The 15,380-nt window shown below is 45.3% G+C and overlaps 1 protein-coding gene across 3 annotated transcripts in view; it reads right to left on the minus strand.

Moving 5' to 3' along the window:
• LOC102235928 (serine/threonine-protein phosphatase 2B catalytic subunit alpha isoform-like) overlaps window positions 1–15,361 on the minus strand; it is a 40,597-nt gene extending 25,236 nt beyond the window's left edge. For 2 of the 3 annotated variants that reach the window (XM_023328740.1, XM_023328738.1), the window contains exons 1-3: window positions 15,259–15,361; window positions 3,000–3,200; window positions 70–194 (exon numbers count right to left, since the gene is read on the minus strand). In XM_023328740.1, the coding sequence (XP_023184508.1) occupies window positions 70–194; window positions 3,000–3,200; window positions 15,259–15,301 (369 nt within the window). In that variant the 5' untranslated portion in view covers window positions 15,302–15,361. Of the gene's footprint in view, window positions 1–69; window positions 195–2,999; window positions 3,201–14,619; window positions 14,772–15,258 lie in introns of those variants that run through there. The other variant, XM_023328739.1, reaches the window with a different exon arrangement.
• Between the last annotated feature and the right edge of the window lie 19 nt (window positions 15,362–15,380).

The raw sequence follows: 15,380 nt of genomic DNA on the forward strand, positions 1-15,380 counted from the left end.
TCTGACTGAACGCACACCCGAAAAAGAGCAGATTCAACCGGGCGTTTTCTACGCTGCACCGTTCCTCACCTCAATACTGAAGTAGCCCCTGTCCACATAGTCCCCAAGGAAGAGGTAGCGTGTGTTGGCAGGAGAACCTCCCACTTCGAATAGCTTCATCAGGTCGAAGAACTGGCCGTGGATATCGCCACACACTGTGGAAACAGCAGTGGGCACATGTGAACAATCCAGCTAACAGACGTGGGAGTGTTTTTGCTCCACCGGCTCCATATGGCCCGACTCGCATCCGCAGCAGTAAAACCGTATCTGTCCCGACTGTCGATCTGAAAACGTCACTCATCGGACTCACAAACAGGAGAAATCGAGCATGAGGGTGTGTTTATTGTCTTCATTTATGCAAATAAACGGTGGACCATATTTCCCATTTGTTGTCGAAATTTGTCGTCGAAATACTGGTCTGTACTAAGCTTCTATTTCACAAAACAATAATGAGTCAGTGGACAAGTACCTGGACTAAGTACGTACCTACTTGAACCAGATTTTGTGGTATTACTGCACACTTCATTGTATTCCAGTGGGGTTTTATGCCACAGACCGACACAGAGTAGCAGATAATTGTGAAGTAAGAGGGAAAGGACACATGGCTTTCATCTATTCACAAGTACAATTCTGAAAAGTGCGTCCTAATTTGAAGATCTATATTTTGGTGCAATTATATTCAGCTTCGCACATGTAACTACTAATATTTTGGGCCATCCTTCGGCGCAAATTAGCTCAAGTTTTATTAAATACTACTGTAACGAAGTTTTGTGATTCAATTTATATTGGAACACACAAGTTTGTCCTTCAGTATTTTGAAAGAGCCGTTTTGGAAGGTCGCAGACTTCTGACTTAGAGGATAAATAAATATTAGCACCCATAGTAGAACTTGCTAAACAATTTCACAGTAAATTTCATTTTAGAGAAAAGAAAAAAAGGCTTTAAGATGAAAACATAGAACTTGTTCACATAGATACTTCTAAGATGTTTTCCAGACAGAGGAATGCGCACGCAGATCGATTTACACGTTCAAGACCTCAGGACTGTCTGTCTGCAGAATCTCACCATCGCCATCCGTCTGGTCTCTTCCTTCACTTTTCGTTGATGTCACAGTTCAACCTCCTCAGCATTTTATGATGCCCGCTTTCTTCCTTCTGTCTGTCTGTCTGTCTGTCTCCCACTTTAATGTCTGCTCCTGCTCCAAAAGGCTTTACTTTCATTTGACCTGGCAATCGGCAGTGACCTGTGTGTGGTCTCCTAAGACTTTACCCCAGTTTCCTCTCACAAGCTTTTCAAAAGCCTGTCAGTTCAAGTTTCAGCCCTCGGCTTACTTGACAATCCTAACCATTCTGAATATCTAACCGGAGCCAATCTCTGCACCTAAAGTTTATCTGGCTCAGGCAGGAAAACTTTCTTTCTGGATCAGAGTCTATGTGGGAGAGGAGGAACCTGACAGTAGGAATCAATATGCCGCTCGTCGGGAGCGAAAAGGTTGGCGGACCTCTGCACTAAGCTGCTTATGATCGGCTGTCTCGCCGTCTGCCCGTCTGTCTGTCCTCGTCCCCGGGGATCTGTACCTGTGAAAGCTGAGCGATGTTCCCACACTGTGTGGGCAACAGCGGCCCACGCAAAATTATCTCACTGCTCCCATTTGCATACACACACACACAAGCTGAAGCAGACGCAAAGGTGCATTAACCAAACAGAGTCAATAGGTTGTGAGTGTCTCAGTCTGACTGGCCGGTTTGTTTCTGAAAGACGTTTCTTTGTTTTTTTTTAATTTTGCTCTCACTGTATCGTCCTCCCACGACATTATCCTCCACTCAAAACATTAGCAAGGCCGGGAAATACATGCACAGACGACCAAATCCACTGCTTCACTCAGCGAAGTGGGACTGAACAGCACTCCATTTAATAAAGGCCATAAAGTGTCTAAATGACAGATAAACGTCACAGAGAACAGATTGTGAATAATTTGGGGCTCAACGGCGAACACAAGAGGAAGCAATATAATGTCATCGGCATATAACAAATCCTTCTAACAATCACAATTTAATCACTAATCAAGCCCCTACACAAGTACATTGGTTTTACAGCATTGGAGCAGATCCAGTGTCAAATGTTTAGAATTTAAAACCCAGTTAGTCAGTCCAAATCTTACTTGGGTGCTAAAGAAAAGCAGGAAATAACTATCTTCAGTTTTTACATATTCAAGCTAGTGCCAACCTGACACACTGAATATTTACCTCTCATGAATGTTCAGCTGTTTCCACTGTCAGCGCGCGTTAGTACTGCATTTATTTGTCTGGAAAGCATGTAGCATCACTGATACTAAAACTGGCAAAGTAATGTAAGTTCGTTTGAATTTGCAATTTAACGCCTTGAAATTGGGCCTCTGAAGCTCCTGCTCTTTCTGAAACTCCGCCTGCAGGAAGTCATCACGACATGGCTCCGCTATTAAACACATTAACTGTTTTATCAACGTTTCACTGAGAAGTAGCTCCTGTAATGAGCTCAGCTGTTCCAACTGGTGTGCCAATTGCTGCTGGCTAGTCTGAAGGAGCTGAGTGGGGGAGGCCTGCCCTGTCAGGTGGAGGCTTGGAAACTGCAGCTCCGAGGAGGAGCGTGGTCCTCGAAGGCAGAGCTAGGTCCACCAAGGCGTTTTGTGCAGCTGAATGGTTGCCATGGAGATTAAAGGATTTCTTAAACACGCATGAAATAATCAAAGCGACACTCCAGGTCTGTTTTTGACAAGGGCATAAGATAACATGACGTAAAGCTTAAAGAAGTACATTTTTAGATTATTCTACAGCAGTCGGTCCCTTTTACGAAGCTAGCTACATCTTATGCTAACTACTAACATCAGATAAAGTTCATAAACTGCTCCCTCGTTGACACCAACCATCTCATTGCTGCTGCACAGATCTGTTTTACTCTTCCTCCTGACCGGAGCTCCTTACCCGTGACTGGCGCCTCAATATCCAACATGGTGCGCTCCTGGCGCAGGATGGCGGCGCCCTCATCGATGATGCGCAGGGCCACGGCCTCCTCCAGCCGGCCCTCCTTTGTGAGGTGAGCTTTGAGCAGGTCCACCCGCGGGCGGCCCTCCGAGTCAAACACCTCCTTCATGGTTAGCCGGTGGGCCAGGGGGAAGGGGACCGCTGGATTCACAGACAGAACAAGGAGGAAGACACAAGACAGCGTTATTCAAGATGGCCGCGACGACTGTTAGAATAAGTACATGGACGTAAAGGATGGCGGGTGTCTGAGGATTTTGTGAGTCTTTTTATCTTTCTTTTTTTTTTACGGGGTTTCTTCTCAAAAAGCTCTGAATTTTTCAGCATGATTTCGTTCACATGTCTGCCTCTTTTTATGCGTGCCAGTGTGTGAGCGAGCGATCTGGAGGTCTGCGCTCGCTGCACTGAAGCAGGGGCCTGCCGGAGTCATCTACCCGCCTCTGTTCTGCAGTAACGTCTTTCTTACATAATGAAGGCCCCCAGGGCCCTGCTGGAGAGGGGGGTGGGGGGGGGGGGGGGGGGGGGGGCTGGACCCACGACGAGTGTGATACAGCAAGAGTGCACAGCTGCACACACACGGAAAGAAACACTCCACTAAACACTCTTACGCATAATTACAGACCAGGTTTGGAGCAAGAAAAAGAAAACACCTATAAAATTTTGAGAGAAACAGAAGGGCTAGAGCGCTGGAGTGCATGCGTGCATTATGTATGACACAATGGTATTAATACGGAGGGTAACGCATGTTTCACCTAACACACACACATACACACACGCAAGTAAAAGCTCATAAAAGGTATTGTTATGGAGGATCCACGGACCCTGTTGGAGCCCCATCAGTGGTAACACAGATAATGGCCTAGATCAGACACTAAAACTAGGCCTGGCTCTCTCTCTCTCTCTCTCTCTCACACACACACACACACACAGAGTATGTCTTTCTATCTTCACAAAGACTTTACATTGACTTCCATTAATTGTTCATTAATTTCTTTGGCCTAACTATGACCTTAACCCTAAACCTAACCATTACCAGTACATGCCCAACTGTAGCCTGGTGCAAACCAGCATCTTGTTCGACGCTTCGCTTCGTCCAGAGGACCTGGGCTCTCAGCTATTGAGAAACGATTGCTTCCTGGAGGCATGGACTCTGTTGAAGTTTGTCCGTGACGTATGTATAATGCGTCAGTTCGACGTTATGACGCTTACTGGAAATCGCCTGTGCTGAAAACAACCATTCTCCATTGCAAAGAGAGAAGTGACTCGCTGAACGAGGCGGCCGTTTAGATGAATTCAATATTTGGAGGTGTGATCAGCACGGACTGAACGGCTTAGTTCACTTCCTTTGCTGCCATTGCTAAAACTACCCAGAAAATCGAAATTATCGTTCACACCCTCTCCTTCTGTTTGCTGTTTGGCCTGGTGGATATGGGAATCCAAGTCAGTGGGAGAAAACCCAGACTGAGCACTAATGGGAAATGAAAATTAAGCAACAATTAAGACAATGGCCAGACTTGCCTAAACCTTGCCTGGACTCAATTCATACCTTAGTCCTAAACCCAGATCCTTACCCAATAACACCACTTCTTTTGGTGTTGGGTTCGCTCTTTATGGAAGCCATGAAGAACAAACCCAACAACAGAGTATGTGTTAGGAAAATGGTTTTCACAATATACCAAATACAAGGCCACTCACACATTTCAACTCTGTCCCTTTGCTCCTTCTTTACCTCCATTTCACCTCCTTTTTCTCTTACAGCATAAATCCTTCTTATTGCTGCTTAACTCTCTTAACTCTTGAAATCAGAAGTCTTAATTCAGTGGCTTCATTTCCTTTGCTGAATGAACCCTAACTCAAACCGAGACAGAAACACGCCGCAGCCCACAAACAGCACGTTCACTCCTGCTCTGTTTTTTTTCCCTCGTACGCCGTTCTCTCATTTAGGCCATCACAGAACACTTTTCTCCAGAACCTATTTCGGGGAACGTTGAACCTGTCTGGGACGCATACAGACTCGCTCCAGCGCATATTTGGGTACCCCTAAAGTATCCGAAGGTACCTCAGGGGCTGTTTGAGATTGCAGTTGTACTTCCTCAACCTCCACACTCCAAACCGTGACACTTTTACGTGCCTCGAGGTTGAACGCGACACACAAGAGACCCTGAGACGTCCCAGGACCCTCGGGGGGCCGAGCGCCGGGGGCGTCTGTTTTCCTTCACTCCAGAACGGCGGCACTCCAACGCTGAAACCAGTTTTGCATAAGAAACCATGGACTGATTAATATTTCAAAAGGTTTTGGGCACTGCAGGCTGTCAGATAACACAAGCCAGAGAAAAACAAAAAAAACTAAGAATTACTCATGCATGTAAGAATATGTGTGACTTCTTATTGAAAAATAAGGCAGCCAGTAACAAAGCATCCTGATGGCATATACCATTGAAAAAAAAGACACATATCTGTGTTGCAGTAAATTTCCAGTTAGGGGATAAAGCTTCAGTTTGGGTGCATGTCAAGGCAATGGAGGCAGAGGGAAAGAAGTAGAGAGTGAAACTCTTAAATTGTGCGAGGAGTGTGAAAGTAGGGCAGGTATGAGAGAGTGGAGAGCAGCTTGGGGAAGGAAAGGAAATAGAGATGGGAAACTTTAAACTAAAACAAGAGAAGATGATGATAATGATATTCATCAATGTTTGATGGCTATAACCGTTTTCGATCCCATTTTGCCAAAATGTTGAATTAAAAAAAAAAAAGAAAAAAGCTCCATATTGAGAAGAAAAACCCACGCCGGAGTTTAGCATGCTAATTCTTTCTGAATCACGTCCCACAAACATGCATGTTGTGTTAATAGTCGACGCTTGGTTTCCTCCCCTTCGTGTGTTAGCCCTGACGTAGCCGATGCGCGCCACACCTCCGGACCAACATCGACCGCAACCCTCTGAGCGATCAAGCTGGAAAAACTGATGGATTGATGCTCTACCTCTAAAGCTTTTTCTTCTTCAAAAGCGATTTATGTTTTCTTTCCCGGGCGCAGTAACAGATTGATCCGACGTTAATGAATATTTAATTGCGCACTGAGATTAATAAGCCTGGAGCTGAGCGCTAAAGCACGAAAAGCGTATTATAATAAACAGTAAACTCCATGTTTTGTTGTAGCTGTAGAAGAAAATTTGGGACATTTGAAGTTTTGACTCAAGTTTTACAAGAGTGGTTTTAAAAATAAACTATGCTGCAGTGCCTTTGTGTGGCTGGGGTAATTATTAACGTGACACTTTACATCTGGAGGAAAACGACATAGATCATCGCAAATCAAATCAATGTATTGGATTATCAGTGGATCACGAGAAAACGGGACACGAGTGAAAAAACGTCTGTAGTTTCACTCGGAAACGGCTTTTGTGTGGCGTTGTCTTTGTGCCACCAATCTGAGTGAGCCGTGAAACTGGCACGAGCGCACATATCTTTGTAAGCAAATGATCTCATGCGCGATCGCTAACTTTGCGTCTTCGCACGTGAAGTGCGGCTCGTTTTCATCCAATCAGCATGCTCCTTGGATGTAAAACAAACAAATCGAAGCCGACTAGTCGAAATGCTCCAGGAAGTGACAGAAGTTACAAAACAGAACTGAGAGAAAAACACAAGAAAACGTGAATTTCTTGAAGGTCTAACAATAGCTAAGAAAGCAAATATGCTTATTTTGTGCATTTCCGGTAACATTTCTACATTTCTTGAGCTGCTATATGATGTGCCACAGTCAACTCACATCCCCTGGATTTTAGAAAACCTTTCATCAATCAGGAACCTAAGCAGTAGCCGCCCCATTTTCCCACGAGGACGGGCTCCTGAGAACCAAAAGAGTGCTGTCAAGCAACAACAACCAGACAGGCTTTAATCTGAACTCTGTCACAGCAGACCTTTCTGGTTAATATCTAAGGCAGCGGTTTGCTTTTCGGGCGGCGATGCTGCTTCTCCCAAGTTTGAAGCAACAAAAAGGGAAGTTAAAAAATGTCCAGAGTGGGTTATATCCATCAGCTGAAAACACACCGTACACAGACAGGTACTGTAGTCACATCAGCAGCTTAAAGGTTTTCTTTGACCAGATATTACCGACCACGCTGGCTTGTGCAAAGTGGATTTCGCCCCTGTGAAAATAAACACACAAGGCTGGTACCAAGTATTTTAAACCTGTCCCGGCTCATCTGAGGACTTAGGCGCTTTAGTTGATTCTGTCGCTCCGTGTTGTCGCTCACTAACTCATTTATGCCGGACCATCTGTTGTGTTCCTCCTTGTTCTTCTGAAACTTGTTTGTTGTTCGGGTCTTTTGTTTTGCTGCCTTCGATTCGCTGTAGTACATGTTTCACATGAGCGGCAGCCATATTGGATACTGAATGGGCTGCTCGGCGACCTCTGGCTCGGTTTGAATCCCAAATCCAACGGGAGTTTTGGTTTTCCAACTGGGAATTTCCATACAATCAGAAAGCACCATTGACGGTCTACACTTTTAAAACAAACTATTTTATAATTTTATTGCTGATTTCTTAACAATGACTGTTAAAATGTACATTTATGTTTGCTAACAACCCATGTTTGATGCATCAACCCTCCTCTTTAGCTGCGGCTAAAGGTCGCAGGATAAGTACATTTAAGAATAGACGTTTCAGGAACTTTTGTTCTTCCTGTCTTTATGTACTAGATGCCTAAAAACATGCAACAATAAAGAGTAATACATTCATAGCGAACTATAGGAGGCCAAGAAATACTACTGTGTCCACACAGTTTAAAAACAAACAAACGAACATATATTTGACATGAGTCAGCCACCCTGACACAAATATCAGATTATTTCAATGCCTCAACCAAAATATGTCAACATGAAAAATGAAATCAAGAAAGTGCCTTATCCAGCTGTACATTTGTGTTTATTGTTACTGGCTAAGCTTCAGTCACCCTGGCAGGTTCCCCTCTCTTTTCAGCCAAGATCCTGATTTCTTTTTTTTTCTTTATCAACGGGAAAACCACTTTTCTTGGTTCTTGTCATCACTTCTGGTCGTCTAATGTGCCAGTAAGCTGAAAAGGAGAAGACCCAACAACTCTTTTTTTTTTTTTTTCAAACATTTTCCAACAACACGTTATAGTAACCACCAAAGTCTCACTTCACATGCTTTGTGAATGTTCAAAACGTCTGGAACTCATCTGAGGAGCTGACCGCTACCAGACCCGAAGAAGACCATCCGCAGTTTTTGACTTTATGGCTAATGCATCGTCATTGTCTTTCAGTTGATTATCAAGAAACTTTTTATATCTTTGTGCTGACTTTGAGAACGCTACATGGACAGACACTGGTCTACATTTCTCTACTCTATACGTAATTACAATCCCATCAGGGATGAAGGCCTGCTGACCTTCCTAAATACAAGACTTACAACTAAAAGAGACAAACCTTTTTATTCTGTGACTCCTCTAAAGGCTGACTAAAAACCTTTTTTTTAAAAAAAAATCTTCCCTGTTTGTTGAACTTTATCTCAAAAAGTGATATCTGGATAAAGTTTTACTTGCTTATTTTGTGGTTGATTTTGTCTGTGGTAAAGTGGGGTTTTAAACAAAACCATTAGCTAACGCTAACGCATTGTTAATAATAATGTAATGTGTGTGGTTAATGAATGAAGGTATTGGTTGCTTTAATGCAGTGGTCCCCAAACTACGGCCCGCGGGCCAGATGCGGCCCGCCTCCACATTTGGTCCGGCCCCCTGAACAATACCAGAGTATTTTCATATATGTGCATTTTTATTTGATAAGTTGGACTTTTGCAATAAAATAAATGTTCCTTAGTAATGAACTTTATTTATTATTAACTACTAGTTAGCAACTATTTTATACATGCATATAATTGACCCTATCCCTTTTTTCTTATGTGGAGAACCCAGTGTTATTTGGTTATTATTTATTTCATAAATAGTGTTATTTCCTGACTTTTGTTCTCTGAAGAATCCAGAAAAGGTTATTTGATTGTGCTTTCTGAAAAACAATACATTTTTATGTTTAGCACTCTTACAATTGTCACACTTTTTCTGTTACAAACTGACCCCGGCCCCCCATCAGAGAAGGGACAAGTTATGTGGCCCTCACAGGAGAAAGTTTGGGGACCCCTGCTTTAATGTCTTAATCTGGGAACAGACTCCCAGAAAACCGCAACACAGTTGAAACACTGATTTTGTTTAAATCAAGACTAAAAACACACCTGTTTAGAGTTGCCTTTGATTGATAATAACTGGAACATTGATCAATATCTTTGATGTGTGTTGATGATTTTAACAAATGCACTTAGCAGAACGTAATGTCTGATTTCACAATTGGTGACTATTTGATGTGATTATCTTGTTTTTTTTTAATGTTTGTCCACTTTAATCTGCCTCGTTGATGAAATGTGTTACACAAAAACACTTGACCAACTGATAATATCGTGCACCTCATTCAACGTCACAGGTTAATTCACGCGCATCTATCATTTTATCTTGGCTCAACGTGAGAACATACTGACTGAAAAGCGCAAAATAAGCTAACGGCCGAAGACTTTTACAGCATCTTCCCGCTGCAGTTCGTGGCGGTTTTTGATTCTCGGCCGATCCTCCACAGATGAACTCCTCTGTGAGGAATTTCTGAAACAGCACAGCTGCCAGCTCAGCCAAAAATCTCCACATTGCAGAGCAGAGACAAAGAGAGAGAGGAAGAGAAGAAAAAAAAAAAATCTATGACATAGCTTTCAACCAAATCTCCTAAATTTGTTCGTCCGGGCCCAATAGCCTAACTGGAGCAGAATCTGATCTGAATCAGATTGCTATTGTGCGCATCATCTCTAATGGCTAAAGTTAATTATGGGGGGGATATTTCATCAGTTTAAATGACAGAGGGAGGCAGTTCGCCATCAGGAGGTTCTGGTGCGGGAGGCAGGAAGTGACAGCGAAGCGAGAACAGACTGATCGGAGGAATGACGACAGAAGTCAGCCATGACGCGCCTGCCCTTCGTTTGAGCCTTTTACTGCAGAGGCTGCAGGAAAGGACTGACTTGTGCCGCAAAATTATCTGAAAGTTGCACCACTTGGGTAGAAACGCAGCTGCTGTTGCTTTTCTGCAGCTATGATGCATAAACAGTTGAATCCAGATGTGACACAAACTGTCAAGCGTTTCCTTTTTAAGGTCAGTTTACCAGTATTATTTCTAGTTAGATGTCTGAGGAATGAGAGTTTTGTATTATTCTTACACGTCAGAAGGTTATATACTTTATATGAACTTAATATTTAGTAGAACTTCCTGATAAATTCTAAGACTCGGGTCAAATGTTTCGGTTTTCTCCTACTCTTGTCCCTCCACACAGAACTGATGTAACATAGCCAAGTTTGACTAACCCTTACAAAACTTGATAAAGCTCATTTATAGTCGGATTGTTACGTGTGGCCACTCTAAAACATTTACTTTGTTGCACTTAAGTCATTCTAAGTAATCGGTGGCATGACTGGGGGTCATTGTCCATTTGGACGACCCATTTGCATCCAAGCTTCAACTTCCTGATATATTGCTTTAATGTTTCCACGTGATGCCATTTCTTTTGTGAAGTACAACAGAAATGTTTCCTCTATACATCCACTCTTTCCACCATGATGTAAGAATGCTCCTTATGTAAATTTCAGTTCATCAGACCACAGGACACGATCCCGAGAACCAAAGTAGTCTTTGTCACAGTGTGTTCAGAAAATGTAATCCAGATTTGTATTTGCCTTTAGTCTGACGTCCTGAACAGTATGGCGATGACATTCTCATCGTGTTCTCCTCATAATTGTTGGAACTGGACGATGGTGGCGTCTTCAAACACCTGGAAAGCTATTCTCAAAAACCGAGCCCATTTGTGTAACAGTTGATTCCCAACCCCAATCCTAATCCTCCACTGACTTTTCATAGGCCTATGAAAGCTTTACAACGCCATGACAACGCAAACACAAATAACAGACTTAATAATCACTCTTTCACAGTAAACTTTAAGATGGGATTAGGACAAATAGACTTCATTTGTGAAATGTGCTCAAAGCTCTTTACACTAGAGCCACATTTAAACCGGTCGCACTCACAAATATGCTCACGTCTCAACAACAATACAGATCAGCAGCTGGGGGTTAAGTGCCTTGCCCAGTGGGACGTTAACATGCGGCAGTAGGAAGCTAGAGTCCAACCCACAACTTCCAGTTTGCGAGAACAGGAGTCTCCTCACTGAGCTGCAGTGCCTTTTGTTGGTACCGCATCTCTTGTGGTCCTGCGCTGCCGAATTAATATCTGAAAGCTCACAGCTGGGCAGGATATCAGCACCTCAGCTTGTGATTTATGAATGGCCAGAGGGCGCTGAGAGAGAGAGAGAGAGAGAGAGAGAGGGAGAGAGCTCAGGTTTTGCCGCTTTACAGAGGAAATGTTTTGTGTAGGTGGCTACTGTCTGGTCAAAGTCACCCAGAACCCGTTGCCATGTTTACTCTCTCCGGGAGCTCGTGAAATGTTCAGGATTGGCTCTTCTCAACGCTTGCCTCTGCGTGAATAAACGACGGTGGGAGGAATTCACGGATGAAAGAATGAGAGCAAGAAATGAGGATGCGTGTGACGGAGGGAAGACCCAACCGTCTGTGTGTCTTTGTCCGTGTTCATCCGCCGTTTTCTTGACCCATATCCGGTCAGCAGATTTGTGGTTCTTTGAAGGGGATTTTACGGGGATGCGAGACAGCCGATGAGTGAGGACCGTCAGTTTACACAGCGGCTCACACTAACACAGAAACAACAGCCCATCCCTGAACAGCCTGTCCTCATTAGACAATCTCTTTCTCTCTCTCTGGAGTACCTTCTCTATAAATAGTCCCTGCCCTGCCACCCTCCCCACAGGGCAGAGAGAGGCCTGTCAAGGTGGGACCCCCGACCCTCAAGGATATCACCAACACACACACATACTCAACCACAATTAACACGGAAAGCTGGGAGAGAACAGGACACGAAAGGAAGTACACCAAAAGAGCCCCCAGGCTTACCAGAGGGGACTTTTCTGTGTGTGTGTGGGGGGGGGGGTGACAAACTTCCCACTCGTGTGCTTAGGCCGAAGACTACAACTCACAAAAGAGATGCGTGGCAAGCCTTAATATGTGTCCGTACCCTTTGATTTCACCTATTTGTGAAATCTGAACATGTTTCCACATGTTTGATTGGAATATTGTGTAAGATTGACTGCAGCTTTAGCTGGACCCTGCTTTAAATACACTTTGAAACCACGACAATGCATGTATATCTATGTAGTTATAATTGAAAACAGTTTATTGACTTAAAATCCTGCCCCCCCCCCCCCCCCCCCCCCCCCCCCCAACCCCCCCAACCCCCACCCCACCGGCCTCCACGTTCTGCGTTACGGCCCTGCGTTTGGTGCCAGAGAGCAGAGCTCCTACTGCGGCTCCACAATTCAGATGGCTGCTGCACAGGTTTGTGTCACTTATCTTAATATTAATAATCATAATGGCGTTTAGTTGCACAACTTTACGGACTCGTTCATTCGTGGCTGTTCTCACGTTTATTGCGTTGTTCATATTAGTCTCGATGTTTCCAATGTTCTGGATAGCTCGACGTAATTCGACAGGTAATATATTAACTTGACATTAACACAGCGGGACGGATCATCCGGGAAATGATGGACAGGGAGAGCCTGACTAAAACTGGAGGTCAGACACATTCTGGGGTTTCTGTCTGCTTATTTCCAAGCCCAAACGAGCAACTTCACGGTCAAAAACGAGGCCAAAAAGACTCATTAAATTTGCTAAAAAAAAAAAAAAAAAAACACACAGCCGCTTATAATAAAAGGACTTGGTTTTTCTACAAACAAAATGAGCATCTCCCTCTTCCCTCCATCGTTTACGTTTCTGTCGCATAGAAACGGCGATCACTCGACAAGACGCGTAGAGGAAATGAAATGAAATTCCAGAAGAAAATAGTAACGCAAAATGATTTGTGATAAGTAACTGTAGTCTGACTCCTGGATATGACACAGCAACGCGTTAGATTACTCGTTACTGACAAAAGTGGTCCGACGTCACTGTTTACATGTATAGATGCGGACCAGGGTGGACGGCTGGTGGATGCTGTGCTGCACAAATCTTTTTAAGCAAACATTGGGCAAAAGGCAGCATAATTGCAAGAGCTCCCACCCCCTCCGCCCCTCTCCTGCACTCCACGCATCTTCCCCACCGCTCCCATTCCACGCACGACGCACGCACGGAATACCGGGGCATGCCCAAGCGACGTAACGTATGCAGCACCTGCTCCACTTCTCGGAGGAGAGGCATAGAGAGACGAACTTTGAGTATGTGTGAGTGAGTGAGTTTGTTTGTTTTTTTTTTTAGGTGGAGGATGGCTGGGTGTGGGGGAGGGTTTGTGCGTGGAAGCCGCCGTTTTGACCCGATGAGCACGGCAATCTGTGCAAGCTCGACGGATCATGACCCGAGTGGATCCCCCCCACCCCACCCCCACCATCACCCATCCTCTCTTCCTCTCCCCGCCGTGGCCGCCCACGCTTAAAAGCAAAAATAAATAAATATATTTTTTTTTTTCAAAAAGCGACACTTTAAACACATTAAATATTCCGTAATCCAGCGGCGCTTCCACACCATTAGAGCGGCAACACAGACTCGGGTCTACGTAGCGCAGCATCCCTAAGCTCCATTTTGTCTCTCGTTTGAAAGTCGGGAAAAACAAGAGAGTGAGGAGGGGAGGAGGAGAATGATGGTGATGGTGGTGGATGAGAGGCGGAGGCTGGAGGAGGGGGGGGGGGGGTGCAGGGAGACCTTTAAGGAGACGCGGAGGAGGACAGGCTGAATCACCACTTTGGGGCCATTGTGAAAAAAAAAAAACAACAACCCCACAACAAAATAAGAAAACAATCGACTTCAACCCCAATGGCGCCTTTTTGGATGCCACACTGACTGACTCTCTCAGTCGGTATGGTGATTTCTCCATCAGATTTCGCCACATTACACACGCGAAACTCGGGCACGAGGCCTGGCAAAGTTACCATCCTACACACACACACACACACACACACACACCCCACACACACACACACACCCACACACACACACACACACACCCACACACAAACACACACACACCTGCGGTCCAAACGCATCGATCATCGGACTTTGGCTCCGACTGGATCAGAAAACGCGAATGTAGGTCAACACACTGGTCCATCCAGAAAAACAGGTAGATCACCATAAGAGTCTTTTTTTAATTATTATTTTTTAAAGGAGGACCCCCCACGCCCCCCTCCCTATCCCCAACCCTCTCCGACCCCCCCTGGCTGACACAGTGACACCTCTTTCCAGCCCCCCCAAACCCCCGTTCTCCTCAGCATCCCCGGGCATCGTTGCAGCATCATCCCGTGACACTACCCGCATCCGCAGCATCAGCACCACATCGACGATCTTCTCACCAGCCGCCGCCATACCAACCCCCCCTTCCCCCCCTCCTTCCCTCCCAAACCCCCTCGTTCAGTTTACCTTTATGTCTGCCTTTGGCCGTCATCGTCACGCTGTTTGGGGTTTCATTGGAACGAGATGCTCGTCGTGTCCCCTCTCTCAGTCAGGCAGTGCTTTCCTCCCCCCAACCCCCCATCTCCGCCTCTCTCTCTCTCTCTCTCTCTCTCTCTCTCTTTCGGTTCGGGTATTATTATTATTCAGTAACACGAAACCACCGCTAGGAGAGGAGCGCGTGCAGCTCGTGCGGCAGCAGCGTGCGGTGTCGCACAGTTTTGCCTCCGCTATATGCAGAGAGGAGGAGACAAGATTCCCTCCCCCACCCCCTTCACCTCCCCTCCACCCCCTCCGCTAGAAAATGGGGTAATGCCTCGGTGAGGGGGTGAATTCTAATAGAATAACGAGGGAAGACCTTGATTATGGCGTATCATGCCGGATACCCCCACCACCACCACCACCAACCCCTCCCTGCCTCCTTCAAAGGCTCACAGGCGCATGCATGTTGACTCGTCAGCCAAATGTCCACCCTTTTTTATTATTATTATTATTATAATGAAAACGCTCCGCTCAGAGTAATAAAAAAACAGGACACACACATACACACCCACGCACGCAGATGAAGCGCGTTAAGAGCAGAAACGGGCGCGGAGGAGCGCTGCCTACATTTGATCACCCGGTCCGTCGGACTTGCGTTGCTGTCGGACATCCTGGAGTCGCGACGGGAGCAGAGCCGATGGAGTGGGGGGAGGGAGGGAGAGGGTGAACGGGGGGTGGAGGGGGGGAGT

This window comes from Xiphophorus maculatus, chromosome 23, assembly GCF_002775205.1.
Source record: "Xiphophorus maculatus strain JP 163 A chromosome 23, X_maculatus-5.0-male, whole genome shotgun sequence".
NCBI lineage: Eukaryota > Metazoa > Chordata > Actinopteri > Cyprinodontiformes > Poeciliidae > Xiphophorus > Xiphophorus maculatus.